We start from the raw sequence: 25376 nt of genomic DNA on the forward strand, positions 1-25376 counted from the left end.
CACAAAAATGTTATGAAGTAATTGGTTTTGCAAACCCAATGAAGTAATCTGAAGTAAGTAAGTGAATTATTAATAACATTTTACAGAGGGGGAAATCTGAGGCTTAGAGAGGCTTAATCATAGGCTCAGTCACAGGATCCGAATTGAAAAAAATGGAGCCTAGAGCCCAGGTCTGGTTGTGGCTCAGCCTCTGAATAATTCATATGATATTTATAAATTCAATGCAGATCAACCAATTAAATTAGCTTCTTGGTAAAGTACAATATTAATATTTATTTGTAAGAGAATCAGAAAAAAAATTACATTGGCAACAGCCAGAATTCGAAAGTTTAAGAAACTCATGTGATCAACAAAGATAATAGCTTTGACAGGGAGAATGTTGTCAAATAGTTTAAAGAAAATGACTCAAAGTTTATGACAAAAGATAGGTGGCTATTAAAAAATAATTTCTGAAGATCAGATAAGTGGTAGATAGTCTAAAGTCCTTTCTAGAACAAGAGGGATTATAAATTATATTGGTAAATAAAATGACTCTGCCTTTGGTATTTAAGGGAGTAAATAGCTATTGAATTAGAAAATCAAAATAGAAGCCATTTCATGGTTGGGCGTATATACATGGGAAAATATATTTGTTTAACTTCATAAACAATCATTCCAGACTGAAATTTGAAACCTTATGCAAGGCTGCCACAGGGTGGTCAAAATCTGGAACAGCAAGCTAAAATTAAAGCACTGAGTACTGAGTAAAATTTCTTACTAAAATTAAAGTGGAAAATAAAAACTTAGGTTCTTGAAATAAAATGTTTAAACTGTAAACTCTATACTCTCTTCATTAATTAGAGCTTCAGATATTAACATTAGCAATTAAAATGATTAAAACGTAATGATGATAATTGTAGCAGTTTGATAACTGTGATAGCAACCAAATGTTTACATCTGAATTTTAAACTCACAGATTTAGCTCTGATTTATTTTGGATCAGTGCTGTGTTTGTTTATGTCAGTGTTTTATTCACCCATCACTTTTCCAGACTTGTGGTATGTGCTCAGTACAACATTTTAAAGATTTATGGGTTTCTTAGGTTCAAAAGACAGAATTAAGTTTAAGAACTTATTTTAAAGTATTCTTATCTTTTTTCCCCCTTTTTTGATATTTAGAGAGTTGGATTCCATCCATCCATCTACAATTAAAAAACAACTATCTGGTACTGGCACAAGAACAGACATATAGACCAATGGAATAGAACAGAGAATCCAGATATCGACCCAAACCACTATGCTCAATTAATATTTGACAAAGGAGACATGAACATACAATGGAGTCAAGACAGTTTCTTCAACAAATGGTATTGGGAAAATTGGACAGATACATGCAAAAAAATGAAACTAGATCACCAACTTACACCATACACAAAAATAAACTCAAAATGGATAAAGGACTTAAACATAAGATGGGAAACCATAAAAATACTAGAAGAATCCACAGGCAGAGAAATCTCAGACATATGCCGAAGCAATTTCTTCACCAATACTGCTCCTAGGGCAATGAAAACTAAAGAGAAAATAAACAAACGGGACTACATCAAAATAAAAAGTTTTTGCACAGCAAAAGAAACCATCAAGAAGACAACAAGAAAGCCCACTGTATGGGAGAGAATATTTGCAAATGTTATCACTGATAAAGGTTTAATCTCCAACATTTACAGGGAACTCATACAACTCAATAAAAGGAAGATAAATGACCTAATAAAAAAATGGGCAACGGACCTAAATAGATATTTTTTGAAAGAAGACAGAAGGAAGGCCAAGAGACATATGAAAACATGCTCAAAGTCACTAATTATCCAAGAGATGCAAATCAAAATGACAATGCGATACCATCTCACATCTGTCAGAATGGCTATCATCAACAAATCAACAAACGACAAGTGCTGGCGAGGATGCGGAGAAAAAGGAAACCGGGGCACTGCTGGTGGGAATGCAGACTGGTGCAGCCACTGTGGAGAACAGTATGGAGTTTCCTCAAAAAACTGAAAATGGAACTCCCATTTGACCCAGTGATCCCACTTCTAGGAACATATGCTAAGAAACTAGAAACACCAGTTAGAAAGGATATATGCACCCCTATATTCATAGCAGCACAATTTACAATAGCTAAGATTTGGAAACAGCCTAGGTGCCCGTCAGCAGATGACTAGATCAGAAAACTATGGCACATCTACACAATGGAATACTATGCTGCTATAAAAAAGGAGTTCTTACCATTTGCAACAGCAAGGATGGTACTGGAGAGCATTATGCTAAGTGAAATAAGCCAGTCAATGAAAGAAAAATACCACATGATCTCACTCATTTATGGATAATAAAGAACATTATAACCTGATGAACAAAAAGATAGATACAGAGGCAGTAAAGCATCAAACAGACTGTCAAATTACAGCAGGAAGGTTGGGGAGGGGTGGGGGAGACAAGAGATCAATCAAAGGATTTGTATGCATGCATATAAGCATAACCAATGGACGCAAGACACTTGGGGGTGAGGGCATGTATGGGAGTGGGGTGGGGGGGGGCAATGGGAAGATATGTACACATGTAATACCTTAATCAATAAAAAATAAAAAAATGATAAAAAAAAAACACCAACAACTATCTGGCAAAAATGCTAAAGTGCTAAAATGTGCAGGAGATATTTTCACTCAATTAAGCTGCATAGTCAGTCAGGGAGCATGTTTTCTACAACTCATGAATCATTATCTGGTGGGCTGAGCTGAAACCAGGGTTGGTGAGCCCAGAGCATGGGTGTGCAGTTAGGGTTCTCCTCTGGATAAGCTGAGGGGCAACTGCAGGGATCTCTGTGGCTACCTTCTGCAAAAGGGGGGACAATCGTGAGGGTCAAAGTCTATTACATTTTTATGGTCTGCTTTATTATTTATTTCTTAATTAGCATTCCAGCTATTTATTTTTCACTCTTTTAAAGCGAGGGATTCTTTTCTCCTCTCTCCCTTTGCTAATTTCTTTTTTTGAAATGTTTATTTACATTAACCAATACAATGTAACTATTATGTTAAAAACATCAAGAGGCTCCACAAATAAAGTTTCAGCTTCATTTAGGCAATTTATACCCCAATATCTGTTTCCATAGACTTCACAGAAGCTATTAACTACTTTTATAAATTACGGTTGTTATACTTTTGGAATTATTCAATTTATAAAACGAAGGAAATAAGCAAATTTAAAGGTCTATTTTTTTAAAAAATAAGATTTCTGTTTAGCTCACTTTAGTTTTTCTTAAATTGAGTACATACTGAGTATCATTTGCTTTTCTTGCAAAACAAAACACAATTTGAAGAAATTATTAAAGATTTTGGTGTCAATTTTACTAGTTTTGGGTATGCTTATGATTAAGCATATCAACATAGTTTGACATATAAGGAAAATATATCACATGGCATAATGTTAAAATAGTTCTCTGCCAATACCCAGTTGTCATTTTTTATTTATTTTACTTTTTTATTTTTTATATATATATTTTTATTGATTTTGGAGAGGAAAAGAGAGGGAGAGAGAGATAGAAACATTAATGATGAAAGAGAATCATCAATTGGCTGCCTCCTGCATGCCCCCAACTGGGGATTGAGCCCACAACTGGCATGTGCCCTTGACTGGAATCTGTGGCTACCGGAACCCCTCAGTACACAGGCCAACACTCTATCCACTGAGCCAAAGCAGCTAGGGTGCAGTTGTCATTTTTTAAAGTGTAAGTTAGTTCAGAACCAAAGACAATCAGTGAATTTACTGTAGACTTAGAGTTACAGCTAAACCTATTCGATTAAAAAGAAAGAAAAAGGAATTGCATTTGAGATACAAAAAAGCATTAACATGATGATACATCAACAGTTATTCTATAAATCTATTTAATGATATTTAAGAATAAATTTCTCCATCTAGTTAAAATCCCTCTTAATCTGACTCAAAGCTTAGTTTGGCTTTTTAAAGTGGGAAGTTCTAGAATTTTTTAAAAGAGCTAGATTATTTGAAAGTATAATATTATTATAATATATATATATGCCAATTTTCAGATATCATAGGACTGTAAAAATCTTAAACATTTTATAACTCAGAACTAATTTAAACTCAAATTTTATTAATCCTATATAATAAAAGGCTAACATACAAATCAACCGAATGGCGGAACAACTGGTTGCTATGACATGCACTGACCACCAGGGGGCAGACACTCAACACAGGAGCTGCCCCCTGGTGGTCAGTGCGCTCCCACAGGGGAGCACTACTCAGCCAGAAGCCCTGAGCTGGCACACTGCTGGTGAGCACAGTGGCAGTGGCGGGAGCCTCTTCTGCCTCCATGGTCGTTGGACATCCCCTCAAGGGGTCCTGGACTGCGAGAGGGTGCAGGCCAGACTAAGGGACCCTCCCCCTGCCCCAAGTGCACGAATTTCATGCACCGGGCCTCTAGTATATTTATAACTGACTTCTAAAGTTAAAATTAAAGTTCTATTAACTAAGCACATATTCTACACAGACCCTTCTAGAGAACAAACTGGTAGGAGCAGTGCTCAATTTGTTTCTTACATGCATTGTAAACTAGACAGCCCTATCAATGCTCCAGCGATGCCTCCAACAAGCTATTACTCCCGTATTACCTCCCAGTCTTGTACCTCTATTTTCTTTCTTTTTGTTGTTGTTAATCCTTACCGAAGGATATTTTTCCATTGATTTTTTTTTTTTTTTTGATAGAGAGAGAGTCAAAAGGGATGGGGTGAGACAGAGAGAGAGAGAAACATGGATGTGAGAGAGAGACACATTGATTGTTTGCTTCCCATACACCCCCAACTGGAGCTGGGGATTGAACTGCAAATGAGGTGCATGCCCTTGACTGAAATTGAATCTGGAACCCTTCAGTTTATGGGCTGATGCTCTACCCATTGAGCCAAACCAGCTAGGGCCTATACTCTTTATATCTATACATCCCTGTGCTTAATTAAAGGACTTGTATCATGTATGCTTTCCTATTCTTAAACTGAAACAGCTGTTTAACCCTTTTCAAATCACACGGATTTGTTCTCCTAACCTCCCCATATATATAATTTATCTATATCTTATCCTCAAAAAAATAAAATAAATACCCTAAAATAATTGTTTTAACAAAAGATAAGTTTATGCTCTTACCTCATTTAAAGTTAATGTGAAGGCACTAGAACCCAGAGTAAAAATATACTAAGGTATACTACATCAATATAAAAATTGTATAATAATCCAGGGGAAATAGACCTAGAGCACAAAGAATAGTTATTGATTAATATATCTACCAAAATCCTCAGGGCTAGCCATTTTTCAGAAAGGGGCAAGAGTGCTCTGATGAACATAAGGAGACCCACGAAAAGCTTTTTTTTTTTTTGGCCTGTTTTTCAGTCTCATGTAAATGATTGTAGTAACAGAGCTGTCGTGCAGATACATGGGGTCACTGGGATATTAATGCGATGAAACATAAAACACATACCATATAATTCCGCTGGTAATGAATGTTCTCTTTGTTGAAATCGATCACGTAGCCATTGAAGGACCAAACAAATGTGAGATCCAGGGCAGGATCAAAGGAAGCGGCACACTGCATGGTGGCATTTTCTCCAACAGTGATATCAGCGTTAATCGGGGCCAATATAATTCGCGTGGGATCTGGACATGTAAAATAAAGGCGTAAAGCACAATTCAAGAAAATAGTATCTGCTACATTAAAAGAATGAAAATCAATATATTTTGATTGCTCTGTGCAAAGGAATATGATGTTTTCAAATTCAAATTCCAGGAACAATTTCATTAAGAGATTTGGCCAGAGGCTTTTCAAATGGAAACTTAGCAGTACATGCACTGTCTTAGAAGCTTAGTGCTGAACCACGTCTTACAGTACATTAGAAATGTGTCAATGTCAAACTAAAAAAACAACACAATTTTAATTAAATGCTTCCTTACCTGTGATAACAAGAGTCCCAGTGCTATTAGCCTTCCCTCTATTATTTTCTGCAAAGCATGTATAGATGCCACCATCATTCCTTGTAATGTTATTGATTTCCAAGCTGCCATCTTCCCAAATGAGTGTTCTATTGAAATGAAAAAAAATATGTAATTCATAAAATTTCATGAAATACTTTATTTTTGTCTTAGATTACAGACACTAGTATCATTAGTTTAGTACATTTTACACAAATTAGTTGACAGATAACATTTTTAAAATTTATTTATTTGAGAGACAGAGAAGCATTGATTTGTTGTTCTACTTATTTACACATTCATCGGTTTCTTCTTGTATGTGTCCTGGCCTGAGATTGAACCCTCAACCTTGGTGCATTGGGACATTGCTCTAATCAACAGAGGGACATGGCCAGGGCTGTCAGTGAGATTTTAAAAGAGAAAACATTGTAGCCTTTGTTTATAATATTCTTTCTCGGCATTGAAAGTTGTTTTAGAAAGCCGCCTTCATCTTTTTATTGGACTATTGCATTCATTGCTAACTGGCTTCCTGCTTTAACCCTTGCCTACCCATAGTCCCTTTTCCTTGAGTCAGCCATACATGAAGACATAAATGACAGAAGGCATATCATGACACTCTTCTGCTCAGTGATGTCACTCAATAGCTTGGAACCATCCAGTGACCTTGCTTCTCACATAGTAAAAACCACAGTCCTCTGATTGCCTTTGAGACATTGGACAATTTTACCATTTCTTCCTCACATCATTCAGGATTTTGCACCTTCAGAAAGGTTTGCCTGATAATTCTAGGTAGTATTGAATGCATGCACACACTCACACACACACACGGACACAGACACACACACACACACACACAAAGTTATGCTGTCTTTCCATTCTCATCCTATCTCTCTTCCAAGATATTTTTTCTCTAATACATATTTCATCTGACATAATTTAGGTTTACTTATTAACCTATCTTTACATTAGATGATACCATCTTTATGTAGAAAATTTGTATCTGCTTTGTATGGGGCCGTGTCTTCAACAGTAATAGTATCCATTAACTCATTAGAAAAAAGATATTTTGTGTGTGCCAAGAACACATTAAGTGGTGAGGCACTGATCACTGAGTAGTCATTCAATCAACCTTTCTTTTGAGTGAATGAACTAAATGGAGCTGAACTGACACAAGTGGTTTTCCATATCCCTCCATCAAATACTCTTACACCTCTGCGGGACAAGCTCAAATCAGTCATAGTCCTCAAAGAAATGAGCCCAGGTCTTGCAGAAATGTGACCTTAACACTTCAATTCAGACTTTGAAGTAAGGACAGACTGACATTTTCATAGCTACAGAGAAATACAAATATATCTTATTTTAAAGATATTCTAAATTTAAAAAAAGATATTCTAAAACCTCCCTTAGTAAACAGCTTCTATAACAGATTAATATTTAGAAAATTCTTCTTTGAACAGAACCTAAATCTATTCCCTCTGCCTATCTGCCCCTTCCTTAAAAGCTAGAGACCAAAACAACTTATTATATATAACTGTACTATAACTTTTATATATAACTTATATTTATCATATAATGCCTCGCACTTTGTTTTTTTTTTAATTTCTTTATTCATTAAGGTATTACATATGTGTCCTTATTCCCCATTACCCCCCACCTCCCATTCATGACCCCACCCCCCTGTTGTCTGTGTCCATTGATTAGGATTACATGCATGCATATAAGTCCTTTGGTTGATCTCTCCCCCTTACCCCCACCCTCCCCTATCTTCCCTGAGGTTTGACGTTCTGATTAATGTTTCTCTGTCTCTGGATCAATTTTTGTTCATCAGTTTATATTGTTCATTATATTCTACAAATGAGTGAGATCATGTGATATTTATCCTTCTCTGCCCAGCTTATTTCACTTAGCATAATGCTCTCCATCTCCATCCATGTTGTTGCAAATGGTAGGAACTCCTTCTTTTTTACCACAGCGTGGTATTCCATTGTGTAGATGTACCACAGTTTTTTAATCCACTCATCTGCTGATGGGCACTTAGGCTGTTTCCAAATCTTAGCTATGGTGAATTGTGCTGCTATGAACATAGGGGTGCATATATCCTTTCTGATTGGTGTTTCTGGTTTCTTGGGATATATTCCTAGAAGTGGGATCACTGGGTCAAATGGGAGCTCCATTTTTAGTTTTTTGAGGAAACTCCATACTGTTCTCCACAGTGGCTACACCAGTCTGCATCCCACCAGCAGTGCACGAGGGTTCCTTTTTCTCCACATCCTCTCCAGCACTTGTCCTTTGTTGATTTGTTGATGATTGCCTTTCTGACAGGTGTGAGATGGTACTGCATTGTTGTTTTGATTTGCATCTCTCTGATGATTAGTGACTTTGAGCAGGTTTTCATATGTCTCTTGGCCTTCCTTCTGTCTTCTTTTGAAAAGTGTCTATTTAGATCAGTTTCCCATTTCTTGATTGGGTTGTTTAACGCCTTGCACTTTGATTTAATATTGACTCATCTGCCACTGGATACTTACCTTCTTTAAATGTGTAATTTCCAAAAACTTAATTTATCTCTGAAGCTTTTCAAAACACATGCCAACAATCCTTCATATATTCCATTTCAAGGGCCAAACTTGATAAAGGAATAATACTATATATCTACCTTACTAATAAAAACCTCTGGTAAGGTTTTCCACCAATAATATATTCCAGAATTTCCTTTCCTTTCTTTAACTATCCAGTACCAACTTAGGTTCATGACAGAGTATGTGCTTTCTGCTTCGTGAAGAAGAAACGTAGTAACAAAATAATATAAACCTAAGAGTAATTGCTTGAGACTGTGGAAGCTTTGACAACGTGCCTCTAAGTTCTCCAACTATAAGGAGTGTAATTGACCCAGTGCCCCAGATGCCACACTCAGAAGCTATCAGTGTGTTTGAGCCAAGCCCGCACTTTCCACAGGCAGCTCTCAGTCAATGACTGAGCCCGAGAGGGATTTTAAGGCAGGCCAGTTCCAGGAAGATACCAGACTCCTGTGATGGGCATTTTTAGCTGGACGACTCTCCAGTGGCATTCCCATACTCCCCTCAATCTACACTGAAGCCCAAGTCATTTGCACCCAGATTTCCTTCCTTCCTTGTCTCCTTCATCTGGAGTAAGATCTGCATCTGGTCATCCACCTTCTGTCCTCTCTGTTTTCTTTCCTCCTCATTGCCATTAATAAATCTCTTTCATGATTAATCCTTTGTTGGTATCTGCTTTCCATAGTTCCATAGTATCACAGTACCAACAGTATCATGCCACATTTTTTTCTCACTAGGCTCTAGTGTAAATCCTTAGCCAATTTCCACCCCTCTTCCATTGAATTATTTTGCAAGTAAGTCAATAAAAATTATAGTTAGGTTGCAATGGAAACAACAGTGACAATTATTCTTTTTAGAATCACGCTGGTAGTGTTAGTTTTCTCACGTATATTAGCTCTCAATTGATCATTATCGTCCTTAAAATGTATACTTCCTGCATCACTGATTTCACTATACTTTCAGGCAGTTCTTCCATGGCATTAAAATTAATTTTTAGTAAGAATATGTAGGGAGCTTGATTTTTTTTTTTTTTTGGTAATAATGTTTTTTATTCTTTTTAAAAATATATGTTTTTATTTATTTCAGAGAGAGAGAGGGAGAAGGAGAAAGAGATAGAAACATCAATGATGAGAGAGAATCATCTATTAACTGCCTCCTGCAGGCCCCCTACTTGGGATCAAGCTTACAGCTGGGGCATGTACCCTGACCCGGAATCAAACCATGACCTCCTGGTTTATGGGTCGACGCTCTCACTGATCCACATTGGCCAGGAAGATGGTCTTTATTCTTAAATCAATGTAGATTAAGCTCCCAGGATCTTATTCTTATTTTCAGGTAATATGATATAGACAAGTAGTCAGACAAGCTACTCTGGTCTTTAATAAATTACTCACTAACCACCACAAAAAATTACTCTGAATGAGCTCAATCTTATTTAGTAATATTTAAAGTATACTGACTCTGGAGTAGAAAAGAATTCTGGAGATATTCTCCAACAATAGCTCAGATAAAGATCACTTTATAGCTAACAGCCATCTATCAGATATAAGTGGACAATTACAAATAATTTCTGTTGGCAAATATATATGACTTTAGCCCAAAATAAAATCATACAACCGAGAACTTAATTATAACTTATCAAGACATATGTCTCCTCTCTACTGATTGCAAATATTGTGTAAATCATTTTACAAGCCACTAACCAGGAAGATAAATTAATCTGTAATGTAGAACCACTTTTTTATAACTATATTAATCAGAATGAAATTATAGTTATGCTTAATGAGTTATTCAGTTACTCGCTGAATATTTTTCAACAGAAATATTTATTTCTCTAAAACTAATTTATTACTTTAACTTTTCTTTATACATACTATTTTATTACTTTCAAACCTATATTTACATCAAATACTATGTTGATTATAAAGAGATTATTAATGGATTAAAGTAGTGAACAAAATTGGATTTATAGATCCTTTCCTAAAAAAGTAATACAATTTGATTCAAAGACTTTAAACATATTATGATAGGACTAAAATAGTAAACTTTTAGGAAGTAGAATTTTATTTTCTTTGAATGTGTTGATATTTAAGAAAAACAAATCCATGAAACATGGTTCAGAGAAATCCTGGGCTGGAGAGGCCTATAATATTGGTGCTCATTAGAACTGAAGCCAAGGTTTTTAAATTAAAAGCTAATGTTTGAGCAGCAAACTGAACAAATGGATTCTTCCTTTAACATTAATTCTTCCAGTATCATTTCATTAAATTCTTAATAACTCTTAGACGTATTAACTATAAAAGTTAACGTGTTCAGGGAAGCAAGTGCTATCCCTACACTGTCCTTTCTCCCCACCCCACCTCTGTTCCCCACACAGCCACTCTCGTGAACATCCTAATACGAGGACTATGTTAGCATATGATCATTCATATCACTATGACACGTGTTTAAGTTTTTCAGTTTGTATTTTCAGAAGTTCACTTAACCTTTCCAGGCTTTAGATACCTCAACAGAGAGATGATAATGCACCTCTTACTTTATTGGATTATTGTGAAGTAGACTTATCTTATATACTTGGCCAGAATACTCTTTTAAAAGGCAAAATATGTTTTTCCTTCCTTATTTAAGCCTTTAGTCAGATTTCCATTACTGTTAGATGAAGCCCAAGCCCCTTAGCATAGAAACGTTGTTATTGATGATCTGGCTTACTATATCTCATTTCTTAAAACACTTCCCTATTTTCTTCTAAAGACAAGCCATAATGAATTTAGTTCCTACATTCCTTACACATTCTATACTCTCTGCCTCAGGGCCTTTGCACATTTTACTCTCACTGCCTGGAATATTTCCTGATCCCCCAACTTTACATCTCATTCCTCTTATTTCTCATCCTGACTGTCTCCTCCCCAGTCTAGTTCTCACTATAACCATAGCTTCTTAGAACCTTACAGAAAGCATTCAGTGTGACTTTTATATAAAGAATCTATGCAAGTCACATGCTTTTTGTATTACCCCAAAGCCACCAAGACATTGGTAGCTGATCTATTTGTTAGGAAGATTAGAAGTTCCTGTTCACTTAAGAAGACGGGAAGAGGTGATTAGTAATTTGAAGTCAACTTTTCATGTTTTTACTGAAATAGTTAGTAGGCTAATGGCATAAAATTAAATAAAATGTGAATGAATATAGATGCCCTTATGAGGAAAAAAAGAAGTTAAAGAGATCCTATTTTATATCTTATTGTTCATTATTTTTGTGGCCTTGGGCAATTTACCAAGAATCTGAGTTTCAGTGTTCTAAATTCCCTTATAAATTAATTATAGAGGCCTAAAAATTAAATCCTGATTATAATAGACACTGATAGTATTGGGTAAGAACTTCATTCATCTTAGAACTAGAATATCTTCGGCAAAGAAAAGTTGGAACAAACAACATTTACATTATTAATGTGAAAACAAATCTCTGTAAAACAAATTTTCCCAAATAGTGAATTCTAGTTGGATTTCTAGTTTCTGAACTAACCTGCTGCCATTGACAAGCCACTCTGTCCCTTTACTCCATGAAAATTTTGGTTTGGGTGCAGCTTTGGGTTTGCATTCGATTATAACCCTTCCGCCTTTAGCAGCCAGGATCTTCTTCTTCATAGGATTCATTTCAAAAGTTGGAGCCAAAGCTAAAAGAAAGTAAATTATTATTTTTCTCTTTTGTTAAAAAAAATTCTGCTATCCATCTTTTCTTTCATTTTGATTACTAAGCAACAGAAAAGATTAGTTTCACCAAATATTATCAGCTATGACCAATACATATTTTGTACTTAATGCTAATACTTTTTCTTTTATTTTCTAACTAGGGCTCTGGTGCATGAAATTTGTGCACTGGGGAGGGGTGCCTCAGTCCAGCCTGCCCCCTCTCACATACTGGGAGCCCTCAAGGGATGTCCTACTGATGGCTTAGGCATGCTCCCTGTTGGGAGCGGACCTAAGCCACAGCCTGGCCTCCCTTTGCGGGAGGCGAGGGGAAGGAGCCAGTCCCATCACTCTGCTGCTGCAGCCGCCAAGGTAGTTTCATCAACACAGACTCCAGTCCCTTCACCATGAAAGAATGACAACTTTCTTTAGGCATTTTCAAGATGTGTCTTTCATAGGATATGACATTTCTTTCTTTATTTTTCTTTTTATCCTCACCTGAGGATATGTTTCCATTGATTTTTTCCCCTTCCCTCTGATCCCAGGCTCGGCCCCTTCCTAAGGCTAAAGCCTCTGCCCCAGGCTTTAGGCTTGGGAAGGGGTCCCCGCCCCCCCGCCCGGCCCCTCCGATTGCAGGCTCGGCCCCTTCCCAAGCCTAAAGCCTCCACCCTAGGCTTGGGAAGGGGGACCCCCGCCCCTCCGATGGCCAGCTGGGAGTGACCTGGGTGCCAAGGAGGTTCCCAGGGACCCAGGTATGTATGCAAATTAACTTCCATCTTTGTTGGGTTAATTTGCATACTCACTCTGATTGGCTGTGTGCGTAGTGGAGGTACGGTCAATTTACATGTTTCTCTCTTATTAGGTAAGATTTTATACAGGTATATTTAACTTATCATAAAATTCACCAATTTTAAATATATAATTCTTGGTGACTACTGTATTATTATAAGACTAGAGGCCCGGTGCACAAAATCAGTGCACAGAGGGGAGGTCCCTCAGCCTGGCCTGCACCCTCTCTAATCTGGGACACCTTGGGGGATGTCCGACTGCTGGTTTAAACCGGCAGTCAGAAATCCTTCTCACAATCCAGGATGACTGACTCCTAACCACTTTCCTACCATAACCTCTAATTATGATCGCCCCTAACCCCGCAGCCTGCTGGCCTGATTACCCCTACCTTGCCCCTCTGCCTGCCTGATTGCCCCTAAGCTCTCTGCCTGCTGGCCTGATCTCGCCCCCAACTGCCCTCCCCGGCAGGCCTGATCTCACCCCCAACTGCTCTCCCTTGCCTGCCTGATCTCGCCCCCAACTGCCCTCCCCTGCCTGCCTGATCTCGCCCCCTACTGCCCTCCCCTGCCGGCCTGATCACCCCTAACTGCCTCTGCCTCAGCCCCCACCACCATGGCTTTGTCCAGGAGGAAGTTGGACATCCAGAAGATGGCCAGTCAACCCAGTCTAATTAGCATATTACCCTTTTATTAGTATAGATTTAGTTATAATCAAGCACTATATACATATTTACCTTGAAGGTAACATCTAATTCAATTGTTTTGGCTGAATTGCACAAGAGAAGTTAAATAAAAGACTGGAGGAAATTGAACACCATCATTAATGATGACCTACGGTCACAATCCATACTCTCAATTACACTGTAAATGAACTATCCCTAGTTTACAAAGGAGAGAAGTGATAGCTATTAAAATTACATCATTTGCTGAAGGTGTCACAGGCAGCAAGTACCAGGTAGGATTCACATTAGAATCTAGTTCCTTGTGATTTTCAAACATGCTTTTTTCACTAAGCAATATGACTCCCCCCTCATTAAACAAACATGTACTGAACACCAACTGAGTGCAGGTACTAGAGATGGTAAAGTAAACAGAGAGCCCTGCCTTCTGGGGAATCCCATTAAGGTCATGATTCACCTGGAGTTAATCTTTACCTCCATGTACAGAAAAATAATTGTGAAAATAAGATATAGAGTCTCATAAAAAGTTACTCCATTGATGGCATGCTCTAACTTTCTTTAGGGTCCCCACATTTAGCTCATTTCTCAACCTCCTTGTTTATTAGCAGACTCCAGGGTGATTCCATTCATCAATTTCCACACATTCCAATCATCTGTAACTATGTCCTTCCTGGAGCATTTTTTAGGCCTAGGTATAGCTTTTTTACTTTTAATTTATTGATTGATTTTAGAGAGAGGAGGGGAGAGAGAGAGGGAAATAGAGATTGGTTTGTTGTTCCACTTATTTATGTATTCATTGGTTGATTCTTGTGTGTGCCCTGACTGAGGATCAAATCTACAACTTGGTGTACTGGGACAAAGCTCTAATCAACTGAGGTACCTGGCCAGCGTCAGGCCTGTTTATCTTTATTCAGGTCTTGACTCCTCATCTTCTAGTCCTGTGATTCTCAATTTTGTCTGTTCATCAAAATTATCTGAAGACCTTGACAAAATATAGATTTAGTAGGTCTGGTGTGGGCCTGAGATTTGGCACTTCTAACAATTTGATTATTGACAGATTAAAAAGTAACCAACCAACTAGTGCTGTACACCTAATTCAGTGTGTGGTATGGGCTTAATAAATATTGTGGGTGATATATTCCCTGTAAAATATGGGACAAAATTTAAAATGATTATATTTAAAAGTCTACTAGTAAATGTATCTAGAAAATGATCATTTTTCTTGAATAGGTTCAGTTTTAATGGAATAATTGATTCAGCATGGTTATTTAAGTAAGTTTGTACTCATCTAATATTTTAATTTCTAGTTACAGGATCTAGAGTATGTTCCCATATATTTTAATAGTGGGAAGGAAAAAGGGAACATTTTCACCCAATTAAGAAGAAGACATGCTTTTGTGTGTGTGTGTGTGTGTGTGTGTTTGTGTGTGTGTGTGTGTGTGTGTGTCTTTTTTGTTCTTTACTAGGCCTGTTAAAAAAAAAGGGGAGATTGGGTGGAAAAAGATCAACCAATGAATTTGTATGCATATATGCATAACCCGTGGACTCAGACAATGGGGTGGTGAGGGTCTGGGCAGGACGGGAAAGGACTAGAAGAGGTTAATGGGGGGAAAAGGAGGGTCTCTGTAATACTTTCAACAATAAAGATTAAAAGGAAAAAATATATATATTAAAAAAAGAGGAAAAAATAGTATCTGGTACATACTCAAGAAGTATTTGGTGGATGAATAAATGAATTTAAACAACTAAAGAAATGTTCCTAAAGGTAATAAACAAATATATATTGAGACTAATATAAAAATGCCCAGGAACATTGCTCTTAGGCTGAAAATGCTGTTTGCTTAGTTACTACATTAATAGTCATTAAATGGTTGACAGATCTAATGTTTTAATGTAGAGAGATCTTCAGCCTGAACTGTTGAATATTCATATTCTTTTGTAATGCATTAGGATAAATAAGAAATTTTAACAGAAAATATAAAGTTTATATTTGGAAAAAAGTGTAAATTCACCTCATATTTTCTCCAAGAGTCAAATGTTTTTTTTTCACTCCATACCAAAATAATATGGTATGAAACTGAAGCCTGAACATTTGTTTGATACTCAAATGAACTAGATCAAATATATTAATCAAAATGTTTTGACTTTGTGTGGGAAGAAATGGAATATGATCCTCATTGTTATAATAAGTAGAAGGGAAAGTTAAAATTAAGACCTCAATTTAAAAAAAAAAAGTTTATTTGTTTATTTTTTTAATATATTTTATCGATTTTTTACAGAGAGGAAGGGAGAGGGATAGATGATGAGAAGCATCGATCAGCTGCCTCCTGCACGCCCCCTACTGGGGATGTGCCCACAACCAAGGTACATGCCCTTGCCTGAAATTGAACCTGGGACCCTTCAGTCCACAGGCCTACGCTCTATCCACTGAGCCAAACTGGTCAGGGCAAGATAGTTTATTTTTAATACTTCCTTGCAGTTCTGTAACGTCCATTCATATTACTAGTATTTTAGTGTCACTAAATTTGTAGTGATAGCAAGGTTTTAAAGCATTTCCCCTTGGTGTAGCAAGAATAAAGTATCAGGGTAAATAAAAAGGAATGAATATAGGACACAGGTAAGGGGATTATTTTTGGACAGGAGAAGACAGACCTATCTTTCTCTGGATGAAGAGATGAAAGGGCAGGGGTAGTAAAGATGTAGATAGTTTTGAATGAGGGATGGGAAATTGAAATATTCTGTTTCAAAGGGTTATGATTTTCATGGAGAAACAAGAAGCATTATGAAAGTAGAAGTCAGCAAGGGACAAGGAGCTTGAAGAACGTCCTGAGGGTCTCATGTAGCAATTGTAGGGCATGAGACCCAGGGACTGATACAGCGAGCAAGTGCTCCAGACGCCTCCTCTGAGGCTGGGTCATGCGCCTGTGAAAGCACTATCCTCTCTATGTGACTATCAGGTAACTGTTTAGCTGCCCAGATATAGGAGTGAACAGTCTTGTAAAAATCGGCATGTGTAAGGTTTTCTTTACCATTCACAACATTTTTGAAACTATTATGCTCCATGTTGCCTTATATTTATTTACCGTTCTTTAATGACAGGAAGAAAAAATAATAATATTCTAGTCCAAACCACATTGTAAACGTTTTTAACTTAATAATGCCAGAATATAACGTGAAATCAAGTATGATCTGCAGACACCCTCTGGTCATTTTTTAATGTATCACTTTCTTGCTGAATGTTAACAGGAACCAGAAACGATACCGACCTAAGATCTTCAACTCCGCGTTGGCATAAATGGCTCCGTATGTGTTTTCAGCAATGCACTGGTACATGCCAGCATTTTCAAACGTCACATCGTACAGTCTCAGTTCTCCTTTATGATACTGAAAAGAACACAAAGGAAAAACATTTCCTCAATAAACTTTAACAGAAACGCTTTCATTTGGGTGTGGGCTTGGATGTCTTTTTATTTAAGTACATTATTCTGCCCCACTATGAACTAAGCCAAGGGAAATTGGATGTTCATGGGGAACTCAAACCCACTTACCACACTCAGTGGCTCCTATTTTATTCCTCCTACCGAGCTGAGAGCCTACCTTTTCCCCTCCCAGCCCAGCTGGGAGGCTACAGTGGAAAGGCTGAGAAGGACACCTCTGCTGCTACTTGTTCCCAGGGCTAAAAATAGGACTTTGCTCTTACCTCTGTTCCTGTGGGTCAGGAAAACAGTGGCAAGAAAAAGAGGACAATATCATGGAGGGGAAATAGATGAGTAAAAAGAGGGGTGAAAGTGGAACAAAGGGAAAAATAAGGAGAGAAAGAGAAGGTAGACATAAGATTGCAGAAAGTTGTTTAAGCTAAAAGAAGATAATTTATGTTCACTTTCTTGCTTGTTTTTTTTAATGAAATTTTTTATCATTATTATTAAAGGTCCCATGTCTCCTTACTCTATTGACTCTCCTGATATATTTATCCCAGGACCACCAGAAATGTTACCTAAATATGGACCCAAGAACCACGAAGTACTTGCACATACATACCACATATCCATTTTTCAGCCATCGGATGGTAGGAATGGGCTTCCCTGTGGCCACACAAGGCCAATAGAGGTCACTGCCTATATCCACCTCTGTGTCATTGATATGCTCTACCCATTCAGGAAATGCTAAAAAATAAAGAAAAGAAAAGAAAAAATAAAGAAAGATCAGTGTAAATGTCAAATGTAATTCTCAACATTCATCATAATCTTCAGTATGAATAATGCCTTTAGTTGACCTTCATTACATCAGCTATGTGTGTGTCATAAAATCAATGTGAGAGCCACTGAAAGTGAATTTCCATAGGTCTGCAGGTAAATTTTAGCCTTTGTTATTATAACAGGAGTTAGCTATAATTCAATTTATAATTATTTTTCTATTTGTGAACCATGTTATATTAGAAAGCTAATGCATGGAGAGCAGTAATTTATATTTATAACATAAATCTTTCAAAATGACAAAGTTTTAAAGAATTATGTCTTAATTATGACACTATCTCTTCCTTTTTAGGATAAAGAGTCATTTTTTCCCACTCCTCAGGTATATACTATCTTTCTTTTGATGTAACTTTGGCTAATATCCACAGTAACTTTACTTGTTCACTAAAATAACCTTTAGATGTTATAAACTATATACAGTAGCTATAAATGGTGAAATCTATGCTTAAGAGAAATTGATCTCAGCCTCGTCAACTGATCCGATCTATTGAGAGCTTAAAAATGCTAGGAATTTCCCAAAAGAAAATAATATTTCTAGAGAGCAAGCAAATAAGCAACCTAATAACCTTTTTTAGTATGTAAGTTATTTAAGTAAACTAGTTCAAAGAGATGTAAGTAAATAAATTAATATAAAATAAAGAAGTAGATAGGAGAGAACCCTAGTAAAGTATTTTATTTAATTTTCTTTGAAAATAACTTTAATTATATTCATTTTATGAACAAATCAATAAACACATCTTTTATAAAGTACTTAATGTGTATAAATAACAAAGAACCTAAAAACTTCTTTAAAAATTTTCACCCAAGGATATGTTTCCATTGATTTTTAGAGAGAGAGGAAGGGAAGGAGGGAGAGAGAAGAAGAGAGAGAGAGAGAAACATCAATATTGGTTGCCTCTTGCATGTGCCTGGACAGGGGATTGAACCTGTAACCTTTTAGTGTACAGGATGATTCTCCAACCAACTGAGCCACCCGGCCAGGACGAGGCATAAGACATTTTTCTGATCGCACTGAACTCCATCAACATTATGTGTATATTTGTATACATACATATTTTTAGAGTACATATAATTTAGTATGTTTTTGCTTATAATTATGTTTTACCTGTAACATATGGAGAGTATTTTAAAATAAATATTCGTAATATGTTATATTAATTGATAGAGATTTTATTCTGTATATAATCTTAGTAATAGATAAAACGGGAATATCAGCACCATTTCTGCCTTAGCCTCACACAGGTAACATAGAGATGTCATATTAAAAATGAGAAGAATAAATAAGTGAATCAGCTTGTTGCATCCTATATACGACTTAATTATGCAATCCTCTGCTTGTTTGATTAGACCAAAAGATAAAACTTTGCATGCCTCATTAGTACAGAGAAATAGCAGTTTCCTTAAATTACTGCCTATAAATATCTGCTCTGTCACCTTGATTCTTCTAAGGATTTACATATTAGACAGTTAAGAACTCTACTCTGTTGAGAACCTGGAGCGTAGATTTTTAACATGTTGAATTAAGACCAATCTATAAGCTCTAAAAACCAGACAGAGAGTGGCAGCTGTATTTAAAAAAATGTAAGAGTTCTAAGCAGAATTTTTCTCCCCTCAGGAGGCCACCTACATGTATTTGATCTGTATCAAATGAATTTTGTTGGGGTATAAAATATACAAGTTTGGAGGGCAGAGAAAATGTCTGGGTCCGAGTTTTGTGACTGAAATAAAAAAAAAAAAGGTTCAAAGACCAAATCCCCAGGGCTCCAATGTTAGAAGGGCACGGAGTTAGGAGGAGAAGGAGAGTGGTGTAGAAGGACATCAACAAAGTGTGGGTTCCAGGGCAGAAGCCTGGAAAGTGAATCATGGAAGAGGAAGGGATTGACTATGGCAACTGCTGTTGTTCAGTCAGGAAAGATACAACAGAGAAATGACCATCAGCTTTGGCAAAAAATGGATGTCATGGTGATCATAAAAGCAAAGGTTTCAGTTGAGAGGTGGGGATAAAAATCAAATCAGTGTATTTAAGAGAGAAAAAAAAGAGGCAGCATTTTTAAAGAGTATACACAATTCTGTCATGATTTTTATTACTTTTTTAAGGGGAGACAAGAAGAAAAAAATGGGGCAGTAGCCAGAGGTAAAATGAAGAATTTAAGGAAGGAAGAAACAGAGCCACTATATACTGATGGGAATAATCTAGTAAAGTGAAAAAAAATTCTTATGCTGTAAGGATGAGGGACTTCTGGGACAATAACCTTAAATAAGTAAGAGGGGTAGAATCTATACACAAATGGAGGTGTTGGCCTCAGATAGCAACTGAATTTATAATAATAAGAGGTATGGGTAGAGATGCAGGTATCAGGTAGATGTGGTTGGGAGAATGTAGAAGTTCTAATTGAATTACTTCCATTTTCTCTATAAAATAGAAAGCCAAGTTACAGGTTTGAAGGAAGTAATGAAGTCATGAAATGTTTACTTAAGAGAGTGGGCAAGTAAGTGCACCTGGGAAATGTAGTATAATTGCCAGGTAACACTAAGATTCCCTTAAAGTTAGTGATGCATCATTTACAGTGAATTAACCAATATGGTAGTGTTTATCTTAACTCATATTCAAGTTCCTGGTTCCAGGCACTGAGAGGCAGGGAGCTTGATTTTTCCAGGGTTAGCCTCTGCAAAGCTAATAAGACAAAGTAGAGAGATGAGTGAGCTGAGAGGGTTTACAGGGAAGTGATACTGATTGATCACAGATATATACTAGAATACTGTATAACCAATATGTGCAACTTAATTAGACAGAACAAATATTTCATGATTTTGCATCATGTAATATACTTCACTGTTATTAAATTACTAGTGGCCCAGTGCACGAAATTCGTGCACATTACAAGGGGATTAATTAGAGGAAATAATTTAATATTGCTATTTGCCTTTTCTCTATAATAGAAGTGTCAGAGATGAAAGAAAATCAGTAAAATGTATATGAAAACCTTCCTCCTGTCCGAGTCTGGGGCACACCATGGGACCCAGAGTCAAGTCCCCGCCCACCCACATGCGCCTCAAAATCACGTGAGACCCAGACCTGGCCACTCCCCACCCCTCATTGGGATAGATCCAGACCTGGCTAGCTAGTCCCACCCTTGTCAAGCCCCGCCGGGCAGGGAACATAGCCTCAGGTCCCCTGGCCTGGCGCCAGGACAGGGGGGCATGGCCTGAGGTCCCCCAGCCCAGACCGGGGTTGGGGGCATGCCTTGAGGTCCCCCATTAAGCCCCACCAGGTGTGGGACATGGCCTGAGATCCCCTGTCAAGCCCCGCTGGGTGGGGGGCATGGCCTGAGGTCCCCTGTAAAGCCCCATCGGCAGGGGGTTGCAGCCTCAGGTCCCCCCTGGGCTGAGTTCCCCTGACCCAGCACTGGGGGTGCAACTTGAGGTCCCCTGTCAAGCCCCGCCAGGCAGGGGGGCACAGCCTCAGGTCCCCTGGCTCAGTGCTGGGGCGGGGGATGCGGCCTGAGGTCCCCTGGCCTGGTGCCAGGGTAGGGGGCATGGCCTGAAGTCTCCTGTCAAGCCCCACCTGCTGTGGGCGTGGCCTGAGGTCCCCTGGCCTGGCGCTGGTGCAGGGGGAGTAGCCTGAAGTCCCCTACCCCATCACCAGGACGGGAAGTGCACCTTGAGGTCCCCTGTCAAGCCCCGCTGGGTGGGGGATGTGGCCTGAGGTCCCCTGTCAAGCCCCACCTACTGGGGGGCATGGCCTGAGGTCCCCTGGCCTGGCGCTGGGGCCGGGGGAGCAGCCTGAGGTCCCCTAGCCCAGCACCAGGATGGGAAGTGCACCTTGAGGTCCCCCGTTAAGCCCTGCTGGGTGGGGGATGTGGCCTGAGGTCCCCTGTCAAGCCCTGCCAGGTGGGGGGAGCAGCCTGAAGTCCCCCGGCCTGGCGCTGGTGCAGGGGGAGCAGCCTGAGGTCCCCTACCCCAGCACCAGGATGGGAAGTGCACCTTGAGGTCCCCTGTCAAGCCCTGCCGGGTGGGGGGTGTGGCCTGAAGTCCCCTGTCAAGCCCCACCTGGTGGGGACGGGGCCTGAGGTCCCCTGGCCTGGCACTGGGGCAGAGGGAGCAGCCTGAGGTCCCCTAGCCCAACACCAGGACGGGAAGCGCACCTTGAGGTCCCCTGTCAAGCCCTGCCGGGTGTGGAAGGTGGCCTGAGATCCCCTGTCAAGCCCTGCCAGCCTGAGGTCCCCTGTCAAGCCCCATGGGGGTGGGGGAGGGCGTAGCCTCAGGTCCCTGCTGATTGCTTGTTAAGGCTCCTTATGGGAACTTGGCCTCAGCTGTGGGTGCAGCCATCTTTGTGACGGAGTGATGGTTAATTAGCATATTCCCTCTTTATTAGATAGGATTAATCACTATGTACTACTAGTTTTTCAAGTATAAAAATGGCTGAAAATTTATAAAAAATTAAAACAAAATATCTACCTTGAACATAAATTCTTGCCTGGTGTCTGTCCTTCCCTCTAATGTTCTCAGCCTCACATTCATATGTGCCTTCATCTTCAAGCTGGATATTGAAGATCTTCAGGACGGCCCCGGAGGTGCTGATCTCGGCAGTGCTGGGCATGGGTTCCAGGACCTTTCGCCACCGGATGTCAGGAACAGGGCTTTAAATAGGAGATGCAAGAGCTAAGAGTCCACAATGCTTAGGAGGCAATCTTATAATTATGTTGATAGCTAAACATTTACATCATTTATTTCCCCCAAAGCACAAAATTAATGTATTTATATATACATTAATGAAAAATGTACATACTTACTTGCCAAGGGCAAAACACTCTAAAGTCACATTTTGGCCCATCAATGCATATATGTCCTTGAACTGAACTACAATATCAGCAGGATATGGTTTTGTTGTCCCTAATGTTAAGAAAAACAAAAACCTCAATGAATTAATAAACAAAATACTGTTTTTTTTTTAATACTGTTCTTTTTTATGGTATTAGAATTGATTCAATATAGATGGCTTTTCTCTGCACAGGTTTTGAAAAATATCTGTGTAGATTTATTTTTATGCATATTATGTATATAATATAAAGCTTGTCAAGCATTTTCTATCACTTTGGCTCATCTGACAGCTGTGTAAATCAATCTGATTCAACTCACAAAATAATTTCAAGAATTCTTTAGGGCACATCAAATATACGTGTCAAACATTGTGCTAGGTGCTACATGGGGCTTAGGAAGAAAAGGAAAGAAGAAAGAAAATAAGGGAGAAGGGGAAGGGAAGAAAGGAAAGAAGGAAAGAGAGGAAAAGGGAGAAATAAGTGTCCATGGATAATAAGGCAAAGGGAAAATAGTTGAAAAGAGGGAAGAGAAGAGGGAAAGAAGGAAAGAAAGTGTCTATTCAGACATCACTGCGCTCATAAACAAAGGTCCATTAACTGATTTATGTAACATATCAGTCCTAAAAGATGTACTATTCCCTTGTTGGGGAAGAAATAGTCTCAGAAAGGCGAAGTACATTGTTTAGGATCACATGTGAGTATGTACTTTATATCATATGATGCTAAGGAGACAAAGAAATACACAATCACCTGAAATATAAGCCAAAATGGAAATACGGGATCTAAAAAAAAAGTAGCAGCCAAGAAAGATAATTGGAAGTGGGTATGGGAATTTCAGGTAAGGAAGGCATTTGAACTGGACTAGTCCAGGATGAGGAAATAGCATATTATGACAAAACTCCAGATGTGTGCAGGAAATTAAAAAAGAAAAGTCTAGCAATTCAAATTATGTTGAAGTATATGTAGTTAAAGATGATCTTGCAATGCCAATCTAGAACTGTGATATTAAATCTTTTGAAATTACCAATGGGTTTTGGTATGAGAATTAATATAAATCTTACCTTTGGTTTAGGTAGAATACCTTGTTGGTAGTTTTTAATGATGGAGAAGAGAAATTCAGAATAGAGTTAGATATGTAAGGAAGATTGTTTCATAAATTTATAAAGAAAAAAGATGAGAGTCTGACCTAGGATAGTCACAGTGGGAACAGAAAGGGGAGAACAGATCCCAGTGGTGTGCTAGAGGGAGAATCGAGAGGGCTTCGCTTGGATCAATGTTTTCTCAAGGTGTAGATTAAATATCCACCTCATCAGAATCACCTGGGATGTTCGTTGAACCCGCAGATTCCTGGGTCACTTCCCAGGCCTGCTGACTCAGCATATCGGGGTTCCACATTTTTCTCAAACTTCCCAAGTGCTTCTAACTGAAAACCACTGAACTCACTGTCCTGAAGATGAGGGGAGGAAAGGAGTTGATTAAGAATGTTACCCTAAAAAAAAAAAAATGCTACCCTGAGGTAGTAGAAATATAATGAGATTGCTAAATTTAGAGGTAAGAACACCAGAAGAGGTTTAGAGGTAAGATAACAGGTGTGTTTGAAACATTGTGAGCTGAATATCCTTGAGCACCTTCTGTGTGAAAAATCCAGGCAGTGGGTAGAATTAAAGACTCTAAACACAGGGAAAAGTTTTGGAAATGTGAATTGGGAGCCACCTGCCTAGGGCGACTGTTGAAAGGTGTAAATGGGTGAGAATATCCAGAAAAAGATTAGAGAGAAATATAAGAAAGAGGAAGATCTGGTGAAGGATACTGCATAGAATTTGTCTGGGAGGCAAGTGGGAGATGAAGAGTGGAAGGACGAAGGAAAATTGGGCAAAGAAGGGATAGTTCCAGAGACTGAAGACACCAATAGTGTCACAGTAAATACAGAATTAGACTGAAAACTTTCTTTGGATTAGCAAATAGGAAGTTGTTTGGGTTACTGAAGATTGTTGGCACTGAATACAAAAGAAGACACAGAGAGAAAGGAATGGAGGAGAGTTGGGAGATTTAGAAAAGAAAGGAAGTGAGTAATGTAATGAAGTCCCTAATAAATCAAATGTGAGGTGAATCAGGACATTTGGAGGAATTAGGTTAAACAGGAGGAGAAACACTTCTATATGTTAGAAAGTAAAAAAATCAATAGAAACACTGAATTTCTGGGAAAGAATAAGGAAAAACAGTAAATAAAAGTTTTTTATTTCATGTCTCTTTTTAACTCTGTGAAGTAGTGAGTGAGAGTGTCGACTATAGAAGGGAAAAGGGGTTCTATGGAAAGTAACCTCACAGGGTGATCTGACCATAAATTCCTAAATGGCCACATCATGGTGGGTAGTCATGCCTTAGGCCTATCACTTCTTTAGTGAGAGGTTTTTAAGCAAACCTTGTCCATTGTGCATCTAGGTTAACACACCTTTGAGATGTCAGAAGTTATACCCCTGTGAGACTTAACCACCCTTAAGAAAGCACATAATCTCTTTATTCTGTAATCCAACCTCTGCCTTGCTTTCTCCCCCTTTCATGTAATCTTCTTT

At 38.4% G+C, this 25376-nt stretch overlaps 1 protein-coding gene across 4 annotated transcripts in view; it reads right to left on the bottom strand.

The window, feature by feature from the left end:
- CNTN1 (contactin 1) overlaps window positions 1–25376 on the bottom strand; it is a 292079-nt gene that overhangs the window by 93005 nt on the left and 173698 nt on the right. For all 4 annotated transcript variants that reach the window (XM_080661300.1, XM_080661301.1, XM_080661302.1 and 1 more), the window contains 7 exons: window positions 22777–22876; window positions 22442–22623; window positions 17769–17893; window positions 16997–17114; window positions 12099–12249; window positions 5988–6115; window positions 5518–5693 (listed from right to left, as the gene is read on the bottom strand). In XM_080661300.1, the coding sequence (XP_080517426.1) occupies window positions 5518–5693; window positions 5988–6115; window positions 12099–12249; window positions 16997–17114; window positions 17769–17893; window positions 22442–22623; window positions 22777–22876 (980 nt within the window). The remainder of the gene's footprint in view (window positions 1–5517; window positions 5694–5987; window positions 6116–12098; window positions 12250–16996; window positions 17115–17768; window positions 17894–22441; window positions 22624–22776; window positions 22877–25376) is intronic.

This window comes from Plecotus auritus (genome assembly GCF_963455305.1).
Source record: "Plecotus auritus genome assembly, chromosome: 3".
Taxonomy (NCBI): Eukaryota; Metazoa; Chordata; class Mammalia; order Chiroptera; family Vespertilionidae; genus Plecotus; species Plecotus auritus.